Source organism: Lycorma delicatula, chromosome 1 (assembly GCF_047948215.1).
Source record: "Lycorma delicatula isolate Av1 chromosome 1, ASM4794821v1, whole genome shotgun sequence".
In the NCBI taxonomy this organism is placed as follows: Eukaryota; Metazoa; Arthropoda; class Insecta; order Hemiptera; family Fulgoridae; genus Lycorma; species Lycorma delicatula.
The window spans coordinates 1,090,407-1,114,242 of NC_134455.1; the positions used below are offsets into that span (position 1 = coordinate 1,090,407).

At 30.5% G+C, this 23,836-nt stretch overlaps 1 protein-coding gene across 7 annotated transcripts in view; it reads right to left on the reverse strand.

Annotated features, from left to right (window-relative positions):
* Positions 1-23,836, reverse strand: part of Mvl (solute carrier family member malvolio) — a 188,118-nt gene that overhangs the window by 25,900 nt on the left and 138,382 nt on the right. For all 7 annotated transcript variants that reach the window (XM_075354613.1, XM_075354885.1, XM_075354680.1 and 4 more), the window contains 6 exons: positions 22,716-22,874; positions 18,554-18,601; positions 15,949-16,107; positions 14,698-14,921; positions 10,323-10,536; positions 2,779-2,852 (listed from right to left, as the gene is read on the reverse strand). In XM_075354613.1, the coding sequence (XP_075210728.1) occupies positions 2,779-2,852; positions 10,323-10,536; positions 14,698-14,921; positions 15,949-16,107; positions 18,554-18,601; positions 22,716-22,874 (878 nt within the window). The remainder of the gene's footprint in view (positions 1-2,778; positions 2,853-10,322; positions 10,537-14,697; positions 14,922-15,948; positions 16,108-18,553; positions 18,602-22,715; positions 22,875-23,836) is intronic.

Consider the following 23,836-nt stretch of genomic DNA (forward strand, 5'->3'; position numbering starts at 1 on the left):
AAGAATTAACTAAAAATATAAGGAAACCAAAAACTGTTAATTGTATATATAAATAAAGCATCTTTATTAATGGTCAAGTAATAAAAATAACAAACAATATCAAATTGAATTAAAAATAAAATAATAATAATAAAAAAATACTGAAATAAAATAATCTAAATCATAACTTCACAAAATAAACCAAAATAATTTATGAATCAAATGCATATTAAACACATTTCAAATTGCAAAATTAAATATAGTGAAAATAGAAATTCTTAAAAAGAAATAATAGGCACTTAAATTCTTAGCATTAAAAAAATTACTTAAAAAAAGCATCCTGTCAAAGTAAAAATACAACGTTTATATATACATCAACTCATGGCACTAAATTTTAATTTATTAATTTAAAAATGGAAAATGTGACCTGATAAAAATGTGAAATAAATTAATTCATACTAACAATACCTATTTATATATATTAAAGATTCTTAAGATAAATAAATCTAAGCATAAAATTAACTTAAAATATAATTTAAATAATATGTTCAATCTAGGTACAAATACTTTTTCATTAGGCAGAATTTATTGATTTATTTAGTTACTCCTTATAAAGTTATCTATAGAGCATAATCACTCATTTACTTCAGAATATTAAATATTAAGTGACAGACCTGGGTCTGAGGACTGAAATGACACTTTTACCTTTTCTATAAAACAGTGAATTAATTGGTAGTGTTTGCTTTTTTTAACTCAAATAAAAATAATCAATTCATCAGAACCTGAACTGGTTATATAATGTTTTGGGCACAAATGAGCAAACGCAACAGAATAATTAATTTTATGAAACAAATATTACTCTAAGTAGTAGATGCTGATTTGTGAATATGACAGGTTGAGAAAAAATGAACATACTGATTTAGTTAAAGAAATATACCAAACACCTGATTACAGGACACATCATTTGTTTAATGTCTATTCTGAAGGTGGTTATAGATATCACATAACAAATGCTAATTATTACACAATTTCTGAGTGTATTTAATAATTTTTGTATCTTTTTAAATGAAATTCAAAATAATTTTGAGCTATTTTCATATAAATGAAATCATATGAAATGTATTAAAGAAATCAGTGAAGGCACTAGAGATTGCAATACTAGTTTATTTGTGTGCTTTCAATTATAACAATTTTCATTTAACCTAGCTACAAAGTTACACAGGTGAGACAGTAGGGTAAAATTATTACAATTTACTTTTTAACACCACACTTTAAGAATTAATTAAACTAGCATTAATACTTAAAAGAATATAAGTTCAAGTATTTATTTTTTCTAGGAAAAAAACTTTTGCTACTTATATAAATAAAAAATATTTAAATTGTTAAATATAGCTATATATTTTTAAAATGTAAACCAATCAATATAAACACTTTTGAGTGTAAGTAACAATAACATAATGAAAACTGACTCGTGAATTAATTAATGTAAAAATACAATAAAAACAAAACATTTAAACCGTGTTTTTTCTCTTTTATATAGGTAACTGAATTATATAAATTGCATACAGAGACCAATCACATAATATAGGCATCACTAGATTAAGAGTTGTCTATGGTAAAATTTTTACACCTATCTAGCCATCTTTAAAAAAAATATATATATATTTAAACACTGCTATCTTATCTAATTCAAATTAATAAACGCTTATGAAAATTTCACAATAATAGTAAATTATAAAATAAACTTGAAAACAATTGCATTAAACAAAAGGTATTTATTAGGGTGCGTCATAAAGTATAAAACCTTTGTTCACAGGATGATTGGTGATAAACAGTATGCCAAAAACTAAAAAAAATATAAACTCAGCTCTTTTAAATCAATCATATTAATTGGAAATAATAAAATCTTACTTCTTGATTTTTCAGTTTTTAACAATTATATATAAGAAAATAGTAAAAAAAATAATAAAATAATTTTTATTAAAAATATACTTTTTTGATGAGTAAATGTAACAGTAAACACTGTTTCATCAGAAAAACAGTGGTTTTACATTTTACATTTTAAATGTAAAATAGTTGAATCTTACTCTTCTACTATTTTGAAGAATATATTCTATTTAAATATTAGTGCAAAAGAACTAGCATTAAGACCATGTTGTTGAATGAGAATAATATTTTAGGAACTAATAAAAGATTAATTTGATACCAATAATTTGAGATATAACATGGAAAGCAAACCGAGTAATTATACTTCAACAAACATTAACAGCAGTTAAATCTGATAAATCATTAATATCATCAAAAAGTTTTACCCTTCAAACGAAAAGAGTGAATGAAGCTTCTTGGTCCTTAATAAGAATAAAAGATTTAAATTATACACAATGATCTAAATGTAATCTAATATTTAGATAAATCACAAAATATTAGATTATAATTAGATATGTGAGAAAATATAAGCAATTACCACTACTAAAAGTAAAATGATTAACTCCTATGAAGAAACACTATGTACATATTAACATTTCTTTCTCTTCACATAATAAAAATAAATTAATAAATAAATAAAAAAATAATATTGCCACATCATTCACATCACGGCAGCAAATATATAAAAATTAAAACCACTATAAAATATTACACTGTATAATGATGGTGATTAAATTTTAATATTGGTGAAAATGATGAATGATGATGATGATAGAAATGAACATAACAATGATGATGGCAGTGCCCTGATGGAATGTAAATTATCATGCACGGTTAGTCACAAAAACACATTACAAAAAGTGTCTCTTTTACCTTGAATTTGACATGGTGTCTTGATCTAAGTGATAATCAACTGCATGCTCAACACTTATATATTTTGTAACAAACTGCAAAAAAAAAATTATATATATATATATATATTGAAAATTATTGCAAATTTAAGAAAAAATATTTAACTGTTAAAATTCTTGCTCTTCAAACTTCAAAAACAAGATTTCATAATTAATTAGTAATTCATTTGGTTTCACCCACCGGGTTGGTCTAGTGGTGAATGCATCTTCCCAAATCAGTTGATTTGGAAGTCGGAAGTTCCAGCGTTCAAGTCCTAGAAAAGGTAGTTAGTTTTATATGGATTTGAATACTAGATCATAGATACTGGTGTTCTTTGGTGGTTGGGTTTAAATTAACCACACATCTCAGGACTGGTCGAACTGAGACTGTAAAAGACTAGACTTCATTTACACTCATACATATCATCCTCTGAAGTAATACCTGAATGGCAAATTCCCGAAGGATAAATAGGGAAAATAAAAAATTCAATTGGATTAATGTTTAATATTTACTATCTAATTAGTAAAATTGTCTTGCTTTGTCAGCTAGTGTATCATTCTCATTTCAATGTTCCTAGAAGAAATGTGGCCAAGAATAATATACGATTTTGAAAAAAGAAATAAAATGATTTGCTTTCCGCTTAAACTTGGTTCATGTATTCAAGTTTTTGAATTCTGAAGAACAAATTTATTTATTTATTAAATTGAATGGGCTTAGTAAAAAACATCATTTTTTTTCTGGAAAACGGAAATAAATTTTTGAAAAAAGAAATAAAATATCAGTTGTAAAAAAAGCAAAGTTTTTTCCAACTGGTTGGCAACATTGGTCGCAAAATTGTATGCACTCAAGGTTAGGCACCTCCCAGGGCTGTGTAATGCTTAATTGCCGGTCTGGCCTTGGGAGAGAAGCTGGTAAGATAGGAGGTTTAGTCAGTTGGGCACAGGCACACATATGAACTTTAACATCCTGTGGAACTGCCCGTAAATGGGTTTTTCTTCCCTGAACTTAATTTTTTTATTACATGTTTAGTATTTTTTACTGGTGTATAGTAAAATTATACATTTATTACTTTACTGAGCATTCAACGTTTAGTTTATACTGAATATCATTTTTTATACTGGGTGTATAGTATTTTATTGAGCAATTAAATAAAATATTAGGAATTTGTACTTTGTTTTTTGGTTAAAATACAGCTATCTAATCTGAATCCATCCTCCTCCCGGAGTCTTCTGATGGAGGAGAGGATAACGGTGCGGGAGCAATAAAATATCTAAAGCGTAGGTCAGTAACCACAGGTGATCAACCCTCCGAGGGGCAGCTCTGAATTGGCAGCTGCCACCATGGAAGTTAGCGATGGAAATTCCTCACAACCTCCGGTCACTAGGCGGAAGAAAATTCCACCTATCATGTTGGACTGTCCCAAGGAGTGGCCAACACTGGCGAGAGCAATCTCCGCCATTATAAGAGAGCACCTGGTAGCCATAAGTCCCGGGCTTTCTGTAAGGCTGCAGCTAAGCAGCGAAGGTGACTTCAGGGAAGTACAGTTTTCTGCATTCCAAGGGAGTCACCTTTCACTTCTTTGCCGAACAATTGGCAAAATCAAAGAGGGCGGGTGCCAAACCCACGACGTCTGGCAGACCAAACAAGGTTCCAGAAGCCCCCAAAAAGGCGTTAACGATTCCCGGCCCCTCCAGCGGCAAAATAAATATAACCGCACTCCCAAAGGAGAGTTCCAATACGGATTTCTTGTCACAACTGACAATTAAGGATATGCTAACGGAAATTCTAGCAATATTGCTCCGCCTGCTCCAAGCAAAATCTCTGAAGGACTGTATTCAATCCATCATAGAGTGCCTCATGAACCTGCTATCTAGGTATGGTTAGGCAAACTCTCAGACTGTTACAGTGGAACGCCAATTCAGTAGTAGATAAGACGGCAGAACTTTGCCGTCTGGGCGAGGATCTACTAACAGACGTGATACTGTTGTCTGAGACGTGTCTGAACGCGAACAACTGACCATTGGGAATTACTTTACGTATAGGACGGATAGGCCAGACGACCCATATGCCCTGCCAGCGGCGGAACCGCAATTTTAGTCCACACACGCCATATATACACGAAGGCGGTACAACTCCGGTCATGATTGAAACGATAGAAGACTTCAGCTCGGACCACCTGTGTTATTGGAGTTGGGCCACGCAGGGGGCAGCCGAGACCCCCCGACTTTACCCCGAAGGACAGTGAATTGGAAAAGGTTCTGTGAAACTCTCTAACGAGATTACAGACCAGCGCATCCTGAACTGCTGACCACACCGGAGGAAATCGACGACACGGTCGAACGCGTCACATCGTCAATGTCCGAGGCTCTGTCAAACAGCTCTACGGAAATGACCACGAGGCCTCTGATGCTGGAAACACCACACCTCACGTCTCTGATGCTATAGCATAAAAGTGCCGACTGAGGAGAAGATACCGAATCACCGATGATAAAAGGGTTTTTTATATTCAAACGGACAGAGTGAAACAGCTGCTGGCACAACATCGAGAGGATTCATGGAATGAATACCTCACCTCTGTCTCAGACGACCACTCCTCGGTTTTCAGGCTAAACAAAAAACTACGAGAAGAAAAGAAGCCCTGCCACCCGGTTGTGAGGCAACGAGGCCTTCTGGTATATTCGGAGGCGGATAGAGTGGAAGTTTTCGCCGACACCCTGGAGAACCAATTTACTCCAAACCCCCATCCCGTCGCGAACGACGACCACACAACCGAGGTGGAGTCCTTCCTTGTAGATTATTTGGCACAGGTGGAGGACACCCCACTAGAAATAGACCAAGTCACTGAGGCGGAGGTTTCCGTAGCAATCAGTGTCACAAGCCCCGACAAGGCTCCGTGTGTTGATGGGATCGGTGTCCGCGCATTCCGGAATGTTCCACCTGCTCTTATAGTAACCATAACCATAATATTCAAGTCAATTTTGTACCTTGGATATTTTCCAAATTGCTGGAAAACTGCAAAGGTGGTATGCCTATCCAAACCTGGGAAAAGTCTGCTCCTTCCCCAGAATTACAGGCCGATTTCCTTATTACCAGTGTTGTCAAAGCTATTCGAAAGGATTTTCCTGGAGAGATTTAGGCGACATTTGGGAAAATGAGTACGGCCAGAGCAATTTGGGTTCAGGGAGGGCCACTCGACGACCCTCCCCAACTGGTTAAAATAATCTTGTCAGTCTTGTCGGAGGCTTAAATAGAAAAGCGGTAACTGCAACCGTTTTTCTAGATGTGGCTAAAGCCTTTCACAAAGTTTGGCATAACGGCTTGTATAAACTCGCACATACGATGATTCCCTGTCGCTATGTCACATTGATACAGTCTTATTTACTAGACCGACAATTTGTTGGTAGGTTTATAGGTTTACTATACGTCGGTTTAGTATTCTACGCGTAGGGGAAACAATCTCCTCCACAAGAGATATTGCCGCTGGAGTCCCACAAGGAGCAGTGTTTTCGCCGTTCTTGTACACGGCCTACGTCAACGATATGCCGCTGTCGGAAGGAGTCAAAACAGCTCTATACGCAAACCACAGAGCATATTATTATGAATCCGGAAGTGTAGATTACGCGATCGGGAGACTCCAACGGCAACTGGATCTAGTAGAGCCGTGGCTCGATGTGGAGAATCAAGGTCAACGGTGAAAAATCGGTGGCAGTGATGTTCACATACAAGACACGTGCTCCAGCCAGGCAGCTAGAAATCTCAGGAGAGAAAATCCCCTTTGGGAAAACAGTCAAGTACCTGGGAGTAGTCCTAGATAAACGGATTACCTTAGGAGAACATGTTAAATATGTGACCCAAAGGGCAAAGGCCGTCAGGGCCTCATTATACCCAGTATTGAACAGTGCCAGCCCATATCCACTGGCGACCAAATTGCTCATTTTTCGGCTATACGTCCTGCCTATTCTAACATATGCTTACCCGGCATGGGAAGCTTTGTTGGACTTCACGCTTCAAAAGAAATTAGAAGCCGTCCAAAACATAGCGTTGCGGACGATATTTGGAGCACCGTGGTTCGTCAGAAATGTCACTCTTCGTTACGATGCGAGACTACACACCGTAGTCCCACGAGGTGGGGGTGGCGCAGGCACGCAGACTGTTTGGGAGAGCAGCCGTGTCCGAACACGGCCATCTCCGGGACATCTGCCGAGAGGACCGTACTCCACAGGGTGTAAGAAAACGGCCGTATTAAACGAACCACCGTGAAGAGGCAGTACGAGAGTCAAAAAATGACAAACCAGGCTTAGGAGCCCCTATATCGCGTGACCTATAAATGGAAACCGCGCGAAAATTCCGGCCGCGAAAGTGTCCGTTTGCGCAATTAAATTTTGTTAAACAATAAAAAGCTATGCAACACCCCACACCGTCCCACGAAGAGACCCAAAATAAATTTCATTTAGTCAGCATATGCGACTCCCTCTGGAAAACGGGGCGTATTCCTCCGTCCAAATAACTAGGGCTCCAGTAGGTGCATTCCTGCTGGCCCATTGGTGCTGGTACCAAGGGGAATTCAGCGAATGGACTGAGAGGGAATCACGCCGGGATTACGAGGCTCAAAAGCTTAGTCTCTCATGGTCAGAATCAATAAATAAATTTCACGATGATCCATACAGATAGGAAGGCAAATTACCAAATCCGTCCATAAATAGAATTAAAAATTTATAACCACCACTAAATAACCGATGAAATCCGCCCGATAATAGAAAGATACAGCAGCAAGGGACATTGTCCAGGCTCTGCGAACTGTAAGGAGAAATATTGAAACACCCGCCATTCTTGCGTTCCGTTATTAAAATACTGGGAATTTAATTTATGGCAGTTTAAAATCTAACTCCTCAAAAAAAATGGACAGAGTTTAACATTCATTTCCGGCGACTGGGCATTATACTACTTATTTTATTACTACACTTACAGTTCATCAATTCCATAAAATAACAAATGCTATTATTTTCATTTCTTGAAGCTTGATACAGAGAGAAATAGCAAGGAATAATTTATGAAAAAGCAATGCAAGTAGGCATTAGATCACGAAAACTTCTCTGATTTTACATTGATAATTTTTGAACTACAGAATATCTGAAATTTTTTGACACCCTATTTGAAAATTTGAAATTAAACATTTAAATGTTTCTAAGCCACTTAAATATATTTAATTTGTAAATTATAAATATATACATTTATTTATTACTACTATTATTATTACTAACTAATCAAAATTAGCGATCAATTCTCAAAAAAAAAATTCTGACCGGCTGTTTGAACCTAATACAAAAATTAATTTGTTGAGATCATAAATCTAAGTGCTGCTAATCTGAAAACACTAAATTATCATTAAAATCTAACTCCAAGATACTGCTACATTACAAGCTGTAAAAACAGAGCAGCATGTTCTCATTGAAAGAAATATGTATAAAAACTGTTCAGTGGTATAGCTTCTGTGTACAACAATAAAAATGTGGTATTAATGCAATAGTATACAGCGATCTGAGTAAGAATAACAGAGTAATTCGTAAGCAAAAATGGTTTGAAGAATGTTGGTTTAGTCAAAAGAGCTCAAAATAAGTTTATACGGAAAGAATAATTTAATTATGATGAGGAAGGAACCCTCATATGTGCTAAATAATTATAAATCACTTTGTGCACATCAAAAAAACCACAATATTTTATCAGGACTGTTAGGGATACGAAATATGTCAAGGATTCAAAGAATGTGTGAGAGAGCGTAAGGAGATTTACATCTAAAAAGTTCAAGTACGATCCAAAAATAAAGATACATGATTGGTAGGATATTCTCTAAATCTTGTTAGTGGAACTTAATACAGATTTGCATACACAGTATTGCATTTCACAGGTTGTGTGTCAATGGAAAAATTATAATTAATGAGTTGCAAGCTGTTCTGAAAAGAATTAAATTCAGTACGATCCTTGACTTCAACCATGCACTAATGAATTTTACAGTCTCCTACAGAATGTTTGACTTTAACTGTGCGATTCTTTACTAACATACTCAACAGTAGGAAAATGCTACCATCTTTTATGAAATCAACTGTATTTCCAAAACATGAAAAAAGGGATATTGACAATGGTAGGTAATTTAAAGCTAAGCTTTTATTTTTGGACTGGATATCTAAACAATTTATATGTATTTTATTAAATAAATTGGAAAAAAAAAATTAAACAAACACCAGGCTAGATTTTAAAAAGGGAAATTTTGGAAGTGACAATGTTTTGAATTTAATTAGTATTATTAGTTTTGAGACATAAGAGAAATACAGTTACCAGTTTTTTATTGATCAGAATTTCTATCTTGTACTTCCTTTTTTGGCTGAAATGATGATATGGATTATTTAAATATTTATGGAAATTCTTTTTCATTCAGTTAGTGCCTTGTACAGAAATTGTAGCTACAGACAGATGGTAGTAATTTTAATAAATGTTGTAATAAGAAGACTGTGTAATTATGTGGCGAGAGAATGATTTTCTCTTGAAATGTACTTTCTACAAGATGATTTTTGTTTGGAGATTCTCATTGTAATATGTTTAAGTCGAGTTAATGGATTTTCATGAGCAATGAGTAGATCTTTAATATTATTATGGACGATGTTTTGACAACTCTTTATGCTGAATGTTTCTAAAAAAATGTTTTGTTAAGTTAAAGTATTACAGATTAAACAGGATAAATTAATGTAGGATTTTTTTTTGTTTTTATTGGGAGAGAAGTAATCCTTTTACAGACACCATGAAATCTCACAAAATTTACATTTCTGCTAGTCTCATTATTTTTTCTTTCCTGCACCTAATGTTCATTGAAATATACCAAATCAATTTACACGAAGATCTTAATGAAGTTTAAGATTACCATTAATTAAAGTTAAGTTTTAGAAAATTCTAAGCATTAATATATTGTTTTACAAGTACAACCTTTTTTTAAATTTCATCCATACTTTTCTTCTACGGCGTAATTAAAGACTCAAGACAAAAATACTGATTCATTAACATTTACTCTACTATTTCTTAATTTGAGTTGCATATAGCCATGCTTGTTTCATTTGCAGATGAAAGATTTGCTTTTTTCACGATGTGCAAAACAATATTTAGTTATTTGTACTAATGACAACAGGTAACAATTTAATCACCATACTTGAATTAAAAATAAGATAGATCCATTCAGAAATAAAATAGCCTACTATCTATGGCCATTTCATTTCATTTCAACCTTGTTAATTTCTCTTTTCTAATTATCATATAGAACTGCAATGTGTCTGCAAATTATTAAGACAAATAGGTTTCACTTTTTTTCATTGCAAAGAAAAAAATTCTTTTATTAATTCCTCTTGTCTGAGCAGTTTTACAATAACACAACATAAAATTATTTACATACTGGATACATTTCAGTATAAAAATTAATTAATTTAAAAAACAAAATAAGATATTAACTTAAAAAAACTTAAAATAATAAACAAAATTCTTACCGCATTATTACTAAATCGATCGCTGCTATCCATGCTTACAACCATATGCATAGTTAGGTAAATACACATGATAATATATACAGTACTGTAAATTCCAATTCCAATTAACCAACCCCAACTATTTTCTTTAAGCTCAAGACTTTGAGATATTACAAAATAAATGTTTATTGCCAGTACTATTCCTGACACACACATTGCTGCCACTTTACTAAATCTGCAAAATTAAAAGTTTTAATGATATAAGAACACTTATGTATAATAAAATACAGAGCATACTGATACATATCAAAACCAGTTTATAAATAAAAACCTTTAATAAATCTTAACTCTTTAAAAAAAAAAATTTGATTTTTTAAGTTAAAATTTCTTCTGTGCCACAGGTAAACAAATAGAAATGAAAATAAACAGCACACATGTAAAAATTAATAAGAATGTATAAAATTAAGTATAAATAATTTAAAAAAAAATCTTATGTCATTTTAGATTTACATTATCTGACCAACAAGTTTATTCAAATTTTTTTATGTAGCTTTTTAATCATTGATTTATTTAAATTAAAAATTTACTTCATAACTTGATCTAAAACTTTCTTCTTCCACACATTTATTTTTAATGGTAAGTATTTATGTAAAATGAAAGCAAGTTCATGCAGTGTGCATAACTGTACACTGGGATGGTTTCCATTAAATTAATATGAAGGTTACTAATTCTCAACGAGACTGAACTTTTTTGTGAGTGTTTGCATATATAGAGGACCTCCCTTCTTACTGGTTGTTTTTCAGTGCTGAAAAAATAATTTATATTAATTACTTTACTTGTTTACGATGGCAATAGTATTGCAATTTTTGCTAAAAATAAGAACTGAAACAGGAGAATAGTGAATAGTATAGAATTATGGTTTGAAGAGAAATTATGTTTCAAGATAAATAAAAATAAAATAGATTCAATGAAGTATGAGGGAAGAAATAATGAAGAATTAAAATTGAGATGGCTAACATAATATTGCAGCAGGACTTTGTTATTGAGATTGTAAAGTTACAAAAGAAATGAATTGGATTAAAAAAGGAAAATGTCAATAGCAGTTTGAAATAAAAAGGTGAACTTAAATGCAGAAAAGAAGCCTGGTGGTAGTATCATATATATAGATCTAGGAATAAGAAAGGAATAAAAAAAAAAGTAATTGTATGTAAATATAAAAACTAATGGAATAAAAATAGTAGAGGGTTTGATTATGGTGATAGGAAAATGTTATTAATTGGTCAGATAGGTTGAAACGGTTAAAAAAAAGGTTTTAAGAAGAATGAAGTAGAAGAGTACAGAATAAGTAAAATTAGTAAATGGGAATTGGTGAATTTATTTCTTATTTTTACAGACTGTTTCAGGGATCAATAAATCTACAGAACAATTGAGGGCAGCAGTAATTTAAAAGAAAATTCTTTCCATATAATTCCAAAAACGTTTTACAAAAACACTTACATAATTTTGATTAATCTAGTTTTTTTTTTTGGTCATGTCACAACAAAATCTGACTGAAATACTTTAATATGAAATACATCTTCAAAATAACAGTCTTTTTGATGCCCTTCAAAACCTAATTTTAATGTTTATTTCTCTGTTTTATTAAATTACTTATAAACAAAATCTCTGAATTAAAAACTGCTTATAATAAAGTTGTTCCTTTAAGTTAGCTTCAATTTAGTTCTTACTTCATTACCGTTTGACTAAAATAATCAGCTAGATTATAGCCAAAAACTGTCAAAGAAGGATTTTTACGCGTTAGTTTCAAATACAATATAACAAAAAAAAAAACCAAAAAAAAAACTGTAAATAACATTAATAAATATAGGGTTTGGAACATAAAAGTTTTATTCAGTTCATAATGTAACTTTTTAATTTGAATTCAAAAATGCAATCAGAATTTGTCCATAGATTTTGTGTGATAATGTATTTGAAGTATTGATTTTTGCAGAATTCTATATTTTTTTAGGGATAACTTATGTAGATAAAAAAATATTTTAAATGATTTCTAACAGAGGAAGGGGTATAAATATAACATTATGATGGCAAAAGCTGTATGTGTATGATGATTTTTTACTGTAGGTTCTGACATGTCAGCACAGAGCAGTCTTTTGTATCACACAATCAACACAGTAGTATTGTTTAAACATTTGTTGAATATGCATGTACTGTGATTTCATTCTATTTAATGATTTATAGTTACTGTAAATCAAGTGTGTTGTGTTAGTGAGTAAATATGCCAAGGAAGTGCATAATGATCTGGATACCTTTTGTTACATGTATGGGGATTGACGTTTAAAGAACAATGATAAAGTCTGACTCCACTAGTTAAAAAATATCATAAACTATAATTTGGCTAAAAGCTGGGGATCAAGATAAGAACTGGCCTCCTAGCATCTGCTGTATGAAATGACCTGTGTGAAATGTCTGACATACTGGACTAGGGGTAACCATAAGCCGAGTTTTGACATACTGATGGTGTGACATGAACACCAAAATCATTTGTTTTTTAATTGAATTTACCATCTGCTATAAGGCCAGAGCCTCAATGTGAGGATTTAAGCTGTACCACATTCTCCAACATTTCTAATTTTAAAAGATGAATCTGAATATGAGGTAGCCACTGAAGTTTGATATAAGGAGCAAAATGATTCTATTTTTGAAGCAGAATCCTCTTCCCATGAACCTGATCTGATAACTCAAGGTGAATTAAACGATGTTAAATATCTGATTTTTTTCCACTAAAAGAGCTCCTACAACATAAATTTGGAAACGCCTTTTTTTTGTCAGTCGGTATTTTGTGTTTTTTAAATAAAAATAGAAACTTTATGTCAATAATCTTCAAAATGGCAGCCATCTTAATATTTCACTCCACAATAGCTCAATAATTATTAATATTAGATTATACTCCACAATAGTTCAATAATTATTAATATTAGATTATACTCCACAATAGCTCAATAATTACTAACATTAGATTACTAGCTAAAATTTTAAACATTTAATTGAGAACATAATAACATTTCATTTTTTTAAATTTGATACAATCAGCCAAGTTAAAGTGGAAAAAGTATTGAGTTTCAAAAGGATATAATTTAGAATGGTATTCTAAATTATTATTATTATTATTATTATTATTATAATCAAAAATTGATCTCAATCTTTTTGTTACTTTTAGAAATTTGTTAGTTGGGTCATTAGTTTTCTCAAATTTATTAAAATTCACATTTGAAATAGATAATAATAGAATGTTAAATTATTTAGATGTCAATATCGAAATAAATAAGGAAAACCAAATTTTAATATCAGTGTACAGAAAACCTACTACTAAAAATATAACAATTCATAACAAATCAAATTACCCTTGGTTTCATAAAATTAATACTTATACAAATATTATTAGTAGAACAATCAAATACACACACAACAACAAAGAAAATTTAAATAATGAAATAAACATCATAAAACTTATAGCGGTTGAAAATGGATATGATACTACTTTAATTAATAATATTTATAAAAAATAACTATCAAAAAAGAATAACAAACAACTATCCTACAACCAATACATAATAAGATACAAAACAGTGAAAAAAGTACATAAAGAATTTATACACTAATAATGTCAATTAAAACATTACTAAAACTTACAATAAAGAAATACTTAACTACCATTCAAATCTAATAACCATGTAAAATTAATCTTTTCAATGAGTGTTTATACTTTAATTTGATTTTTGTCCTGACCTGCAATGGAACTGCTATCTATTGGTACAGTAACAATTTTTCAGTAACTAGGTAGTAAAGATTTGATTATTATCATTATTACAATTATATAATAAAAAAGATGCTCTTAAACACAAACAATACACATCACACATTAAACTAACAAAAACACTTGGATTAAGTTGTTATTATTACTATTATAAGCATGTCTTGAATGTCAGTAGCTGCAGATCAGTTTTACACGTTATTAACTTTTCTTACTTTAAGTTGCACATTGTACTTTAGTTTATTGTACCTTTGCTGTTCATCTAATGGAAGAATATGAAAACACTAATACAGTCCATAGGTAATCCAAGAATTATTTTTTTACTAATCTTTCCACTAAGTATTAATTATTTTTAAATGAACTTCTAAGTTTAAGAGGAAGTTAATTTACTATAAATCTCTATATATGGTATAAAAATAGGACTAGAATAAGGTATGATATCAAAACATGTATATACATTTTTTAAATAATTTACAATTTATAAGAAAACATAATAATAGTAATAAATTTTAGTAATAAATTAATAAATTTTATTCAGTCAATCAAACAATAAAAGTTAAGAAATAAAGTTAAACATATACTTACATGCCATTAACAAATTCACCCATTATATGAGGATTACTAGTGAAGGCTATAGTAGGAATTGTTGCAAAAGGAAGCTGTAAACTCATCACAGCATTCAGCAAATCATTCATTCCACTGAGATCTTCAATTTTAGAAAAGAAGGCAACGTAAAATGTTGGAAGAATAGCGACTAATCGAGTAAATAATACTCTTTTCCACCTAGTCCATGTTAGATTAAGGAATCCCTAAAGGTAAAGACAATTAAAATTAGTAAAACAAAGGATTAAAACCATAAACAACAGAAACCATAAAAAATTCTTATGGTGATGTCACTTATTTGAATTTTGTTTTTATTTAAAGTACTGAGCTGTGACTGAATGTATGGCTTTCAAACTATAAGTTTTGTCATGAGAGTATAATATCAAAAAACTTTAAAATGAAAACACACAATAACATAACACTGCTTTGGTTACGCCTGAATAGGGTGAAACTTTACTTCATTATTGATGGGGCAGTGATGTTTAACAATCAAATAAAAGTTAAATTTGCTTGTATTTTTATTACTGATCAAATTGTATTAGAGAGAACTGTAATATAATTTTTACCAAATAACTAGTTTAAATAATTCCTGTTTTAATCAAAGAAATTAACTTTAGGTGGATTCCAGAATTTTTACGACTATTCGTCTAGTAAAGAAGCTTCAATAGATTTTAATCTAGATTAATATACATTCAATTAAGTAAACATCACCTACTAGGAAATATTTCATTGAAGCTCAGCAAATATTATAACTATTTATCCTCCATTCCTTTAAAGTACTGAATTTACCATTTCAAACTGTTGATTAAATACATCTCAATACTATCAATGTTTATGGAAACAATAATGTTAAAGATAATGATTACAAGGACAAAAACATTTGTTCTTATAAAAAAAGGAGACATTTTTGAGAATTTTATAACTAAATTTTTCTGGAGTAGAACACAAACTTTATTATTTTCAGGAAAAAAGTAAAATCATAACTTAACTTGGCTTATCTTACCTTTTTATGCTCTCAGCATTAAACTTAACATTATAAATATCATAATGCATTATTTTAATCAATCTCATCATAATCACAGAAACTCATTTAAAACACATGAAAAATGATGGTGCACGGATAAACTATTGTTACAACTTGTAATACGTAACTTTAATAAGTTACTAACTATTTAATACTTTCAATGTTTTCATAAAAATAGTACAACATTAACATAAAAATATAGTAGATACCTCCATCGCAAACTGTCCAGCATAACAACCTGTCATAGTGCTACTTTGTCCGGCAGCAAGGATACCAATTGCCCAAATGTACATAGCTAATATACCAAACTGGCAGCCCAAGAATACACCGCCTTTATATATAGTTACATCAGCTATTTCAGTATTATTCTGTAAAACATTTCATTAAATATTGAGAAATAATAATAAAGAGCACATACAAATAAAATATAAAATAATTAAGCCTTAATATTACGTAATTTTTTTTTTAATGGACAAATACATAAAACTCATTATTTTTACATTTGAAACATGGTAATATCATAGTAGACAAACCTTAATAAATATAATAAAAGATTCACTTTAATTTGATAAAGTAAATTTGATAACAGGGAAAACTGAACCACTAATTCAGCCAAACTTCCTTCAAAAGCATGAATAATTAGAATGCATAACTTGCTTGATAAAGTCCAGCTTACAAGGAATCACTGAATCACATCACACCATTATACTGTAAGAGGGACCTATCTGTGACATGCTGTAGGGCCATGAGAAGATCATACAAATCAGCAATAAACACCATGTATTTCAAAATGAGTATCAGGGTATTAAAGCTATCTAATATGTCTCAAGTTTCATGTATATTGATTAATTACAGATGAAATAAAAGAGCAACACAAACAGTTTCAGCTATGCCCAAGCTCGTAAACTGTTTCTTGTACCTTCCGCTTGAAAGCGCTAATAGCAAAGACGGCGACCCCCCAACAGAAAATGTTCTGTATTTTGCAGTTTGTTAAGTATGAATCACCATTCAACATGCACTCTGTTGGAAGTTCTGTCGTGACCTCCGAGTGGGAATAACATTTGTAGAAGGTATGAACAATTTGACACTACTGGCTGTATCTGAAAAGGGAAGAGTACATGATGACCGAGTATGTCTAAAGAGAACGTTGAACATGTAAGAATCTTTTGTGAATACTCCTAGGAAATCCGTTAGGAAGGCTAGCCATAAATTATTAAGTCTAGTGACGTCTATGTGGAGGGTTTTAAGGAAACGGTTAAAACTGTGTCCATATCATTTACAGCTGTTACAAGCACTAAAGCCTACAGATTATGGTTTGCGTACTAGCTTTGCAAATGAAATGTGCACCGAGTCAAAGATTTTCTTTATCGTGTCGTATTCAATGACAAATCAACATTTCATGTTAATGAAAAAGTAAACGCTCATAATGTGATTGGTGTTCTAAAAATGCTTTATTTGGCTTTGCTGAATTTCGTTTAAGATATAGAATTGAGTGTTGAGATGGTGCATATTTTAATAAAATCCAACCCATAGTGGTAGGCCAAACATCTTATATATATAATATGTAGAAATACCTGCTAGGACTCATTCATTCCTGTTTTTTTTTTTTTTTATATTGAACTTGCGCTCCTTTTGAGGCATTTATACTTGTTTAAGGTATTTAAACTTTTCTTTCTTAGGAGTGGGGGTAAAGCTGTAAACAGAGACTAATTGACCGAGTTATGCAAAGCAACGGTAATTTTGCACTTCCTAAACCCTGGATGGAGTGTTTTCATCGATTTTTCACTTATTTGACCCCAAAGGTTTATAATTTTTTGCCAAATTGTGTGATAGTCTAGGTTTAAATTCATGCAGAATTTACCTTGAGGGCTGGATCAGTCAATATGAAAACCTTGAGTTCTTTTTTTATTCAATTGTGACTAAAATTGACAAGTTATCATAGGGAAGCATAAAGCTTATGACTTCCGTGAATCACCTTTTGACTTCTAATAACAGACTGAATGATTTTCTCTCTCTTTAATATTTCTATAATTTATAGTAATTGTTAAATTCTACTCAGCCACTCCTGTTATCATTTATATATAGTAATTGTTCGATTTCTACTCAGCCACTTCTGTGCTCATTTTTATATCTTTAATATGCTTCGATATTTTAATCGTAAATTGATGGTAACTCCTAAAATAGGACCCTTACCTCCAAGGAGTACCTAATTTTCCAAACTATTATTAAATCACAAAAATTATTATTTCATCATAGATTACTGGACCACACTTTTAAATTAGAAAACTATAGTTACTCTTGTGAGCCTGTTGTAGTTCAATTAGAAGGTACAAACTGTTGTAGATCAACAGAAGTATTTATATAATTCATAAGCTATGTCTAATTTGTAACTGTTATATATTGTACTGTTTGTCTTAAAAAGTGTATTCTTAATTTGGAAAATAAATTATCATTATTATTTTTATTATTTCACAGCAATTACATTATTTTAAGGCACTGTCCTTCATCAATATGCCTAATTATAAAAAAAATTCATACTTGGTATGTATTTCTATTTTCACTATAACTATATTACTACCATCACACAGACAAAGCAACTGGATTTACCACTGACTGTGATAAAGACAGCAGTGATATATTGAGAGAAATAAATGTTTGGGATGTAGAGTCATTGGCTACCACAATTATTGATATGGTAACATACCCGTCCGTTATTTGTTTCTTAATTTTATATACATATGAAACTATTATACTTTAACAGATTTAGTATTAATGAAAAAAAATTTATCATAAAATAATAAAAAATTAACTTACATCAAATGCATCAATATACGAGCTGTTGTGTTCTATACACACTTTTAACTGAAAAAAAGGAAGATATAATTTAATTAAGATATAATTTAATTACAATAAGTTTTGTGAAAATATGAAGTATACTTCATATACCAGGAGGCTGGTTGGAAGGAAGTGTGTATGTGTATATGCACATGCATGTACAAACCCTCCCCACACATACACACACACATATATATATATATTTTTCTAAATACTTATAAGACCCATATTCATATAAAATAAAAGTATAATAGGATATAATAAAAATAAAAGTATATTAAACAAAGAAATAGATTTTATAAAACAAATTGCTAAACATAATGGTTATATTGTTTCTTTAACTGATAATATATACAAAAAACAAAAATTCAAAAATTAATAATGCTACAACTCTTATATCTATAAATGATACACAAAAAACTGACAATGTATATTTAAAATATTTATATACTGATAATGTTGAAATATAACCAATATTAATCATAAAAGTAGATTTAAATCGGCTTACAAGATAAACAATCATATAATAAAATATTTAAAAAATAACAATAACACTGACTTATATAACTCGTGCAGGATTTATAAAATAAATCCTGCATCTGTATTTGTAAAATAATTTTATAATTTGTAATAATAAAATAATGATTATGACCATATATATATTATATATATATATAAATATAGGTAAAACTAATAGGTCTTTTAAAAACTAGATTTTTATAACACATTACAAATTATAAAAATGGTAAATTGGGTATATCTATCAACATTAGACCACAGTTGTTTATTTATAACAAACAACAGTATTTGATATTCGGACAAATTTGGAAATAGCAGAAATCAAGAAATTTAATTTAAATAATAATAGTAAAAGTTTGAACATTTTGGAGAGATTTTATATATATAAATACAAAAGAATTTTCAACTTGATCAACTTTCAGACAGAATATAAAGATGACACTCTTATAAAAGCGGCAACAGATGGCAGCACATTTTTAGATGAAAATAGATATAACCATAATGTATATAAATAATTTAATTAAAATCCATTCAGTAATGTAACATTGGCTGGCCAGGTTACATAGTATAAATTTTCTATTTATTTTATTTAAAAATTTTTAATTATGACGTCATATTTATACATATGTAGTTATTTTATTTAAATTTATGTTTTTGTATATATGATTGTAGTTTTAATCTTTCATTTTTAATTTTAAAAAAAAATTATTTGTTGTGTAATTTTATATAAATATATTTTATATATAACTGATGATGCGGGATCCTGCAAAAATGCTTTTGAAAAAAAAGAAAAATAAGGTAAGTGTCATTTCATTTACTTTGTAATTTTGTTCTTGGGTTGTTCAAGTTGGTTTTTGATTAAAATATTATAAAAATAATCAATAATATAGATTATAGATTATTTTTATAATCTATAATTATAAATCTTTTCCAAGAAAATGAAAGAGTATTGGAAGATAAGAAAGACTAAACATAAATGACTAATTGGTCCTTCCGGGTCGTAAAAAAAAAAAAAATGTAGATTATAATATAATATAATATATATATATATATATATATATATATATATATATATATATATATATATATATACACACACTACATACATGTGACATTTCAGAAAAAAGTAATTAATTCTATTCCCAACATCAGAGAGATTGCCAATTCTATAAGCTAACTTAAATCAATAACACAATGTTCAATAAAATGTACAAAAATATGACAAATAATGTGATAAAATATGACAAATAATCATGCAGCAGACACAAACAGAATCTATATGAGTGAACTTTCAATTCATCTTCACGATCTGTTGAAGCTATTTGTTGAATCCACCTACAGTTTTTTAACTGATATACATATTTAAGGTGATAAACTGTAACATAACAGTGTAATTGCAGCAATTAGAAATGGGCATATTCTTTTTGGAAATCTTACAGACAGGTAAACATTTTCTTTGCTATGAGATAAATTATACACTTGAGATTTCTGTTCTGCAATTGGCCCAATAGCCAAATTACCTAGAAGTTTGTATGAAAGTGAACATCAAGTGCAAAAAGAAATAATAGTAAAGTTTGATTCAATAATGATAGATAAATCAAACCTCAGAAATTCTAATTACATTTTTCTGTTCCTGAAAGTTCCGCTAACTGCTGCTTTGATAATTACATATTAAATGACAGTAGTATGCAGAGATACTAAATGACTTCCTTTTCAAACTGTACAAAACTTAACATAAATTAACTTCGGTGATCTGAAGAAACTGATTAACTGAATATGACTTTAGTTGCTGTCACATAATCATTATCAAAACACATTATAATGCAAGTGGATAGTGATGAATGCATACTCATCCCAGTATTTGAAGTGAATAAATTTTAATGGCTACTTTGAAATATGAACAAATCTGAAAGGTAAACTACAAGCACAAAAGATGTTTGACAATACAATTCAAATAATGGAATTATTGGCATTACAAATATGATATACAGAGTGATTATAAATGAAATGTACACTTTCAATAGCTTATAAAAATTTATTCTTTAAGAGTTGAGGTGATTACTTACATGATTATATAGAAAAATTCTTTAAATTTTTATTAATAAATGTTCAATGTGTAACACAAGAGATATCAACACGATAGTCAAATCCACCTCAAACATGTGCAAGCATATGCCGGTCAACGGTAGTAACAGCATTTGTAATGCTTTGTTTTAAGTCATCGATATCAACAGAAAGGGAGGGTACAAAAACTTTATCTTTTACATAACCCCATAAAAAGTAATCACTAGGGGTTAAGTCTAGACTACATAGTAGCCAATGCATAAACACCATGTTCTCCTCACTTGCACGACCAATCTATCATCTGGGAAGGCAGTCGTCATCCATAAAATTTCTGACCTGTAAGTGCCAGTGAGGCAGAGCTCCATCTTGTACAAAAATGAAGTTGTCACCATCTTCCTCGAGTTGAGGAATTAGCCATTCACTTAACATGTCCAGATAAATTACTCCAGTTCTTGTCACTTCGTGAAAGTTTTCCACACAGTTGGTCGAGGAATTTGCAATTCTAAACTTGCTGATCTAGTCAATTTGCCAAGGCTGCATTGGTACACATCACGAACACAATCAATTTGTTCTTCTGAAACAGGAGGTCTTCCCACACTTTTCTTTTTATACAGGCACCCTGTGTTTTGAAATTCTTTATTCCTGTCATAGATTGTTTTTATTACTGGTGGTGATTTACTATATTTTGTTCAGAAACGTCGCTGCACAACAGTAACAGAGTTTGTTTTGGCTAATTTGAGCACACAAAAAACTTTCTCTACTGCAGTAGCAGCTGTCTAGCCAGACTGGAAACATGACACACCAGTGACATTAGCAGCAAAGCAGATATACCAAAATAAACTTTAACCATATTATTTGCTGTATTCACATATACAAATTTAATGTTTTATAAGCTACCAAAAGTGTATATTTCATTTGTAATTATCCGTATTATTTGTAATTATCAGTATGTACAACATACTGTTAACTATGTCAATAATATACATCTTAGTATTTATAATAGGATCAACAGCTACAATCAATAATTAGTTGCAGATAGCATATGTTCACCTAACTCACAACTATAGGCAGTAATGTTTAATTAAGATGGTTAGAGATGACAAATATATTGAATATAGCTTACTGCTGATATTTTAACCTTACATCAAACGCTTTCATATATTTCACAATGCCAATACTGTAAGATGTATGATGCAAGGTTGAACATGAAGTACATTGTTCCCGCCTATTCTAATAGCACGTAAAAATACAGATAATAACCAATGATTAAGAAAAATTAGTTTAGTAAAAAATTTACAATTCTGTTTGAAAACAATGCAAATAATATTGCGAATCAAAGGAAGAAATGGTAATTGTTGTCATTTTCTGGTTATGGAAGTCTAGCTTAAACTTGAATATAAAAAATTACAGAAAGGAATAAACTGCATTTTTCATAAGGCTTATAAACATTTTTTTTAAATCAGTAGAAATTAGAAATGAAGAAAACTAATTTAACAAATAAACAACTATTTTTAACATACTCATTTTTTAAAAGTAAACTGTATAATTCCATACTTACTAAGTCTGCATTAGTTTTTTGATAAAGCCCATGGGCAAAAACAGAGACAACAAAAACATTAATAACTAATGATACTGCAAGAGCTACTACTGCTTCGATAAAAAAATACATATTTGCCTCTCTAACTTTGTCTGGCTTTGAACGTTGAATATCTCTTGACTATAACAGAGAAACAAAAAGCTTAAATAATATCAAAAGCAAATACATTTATAAAACAAATATGTATGAATATATTAAATTACTAAATTTTATATACTGTAACAAGATCGGTATAACAAACCTGAGTAACGGATTCCTGCCAATTAAGAAGAAAGTAGTGGGAAATATAATAATGGAAGGAATCCTGAAGGGGACTAAAAGGAATCCTTTTTCTAAGGCTAACAGGTTTGTTTAACAATCATTCTTTGTAATACTGCCAACAAAATACGCCTACAACAGATATTCCATGAAAAGAATTAGCAGACCAGAGTAGGAATTCATGGAGAAAATGTAAGGACTCTGACTCTTATGCTTCAACTTGGGTCTGGTTCTGTAGATCAAGAGGATAGGAGTATAAATACAACAGGAAAGACAAGTTAAGATCAGTATCAAGTGAGGAGTATTCAGCGAGGAGTTATTAAGAAAGTTCTGAAGAAGCAAGTATAAGCGTATTGCTGGTTGTGTTTGATGCAATTGTAAGATGTGTTATCTGTCAATGTATAGTGTGAATGGTGTATTCAACGTGACGTCATGGGCATTCCGCTGTGGACAATGGATGAATGCAGGAAGCTGTTCAGTGAGTTACTGAAAGACCATTAGTGAAAGGGATAAAGTATTCAATTCATTCATAAACTGTAGGATAGTTATATTTGTGAACAGGAACAATGTTTGCAATGAAAAAATTTTAGACTAATCTTATCTTCATAGTAATACAATACCAGCTGTTAAAGATGTAAATATTAGCGATCATTATAATGTCTTTTGTCAATTGAAATGAATTCTGGTTTTTATTATTTAACTACCTGTTAATAAATCCTGATCTTACTTTAAATTCTACCATATATGTAATCATTATTTATTATTTATTAGTGACATTTATTATTGTTGTAGTTGTGATTAGTATTATTGCTGTTGATTATTAT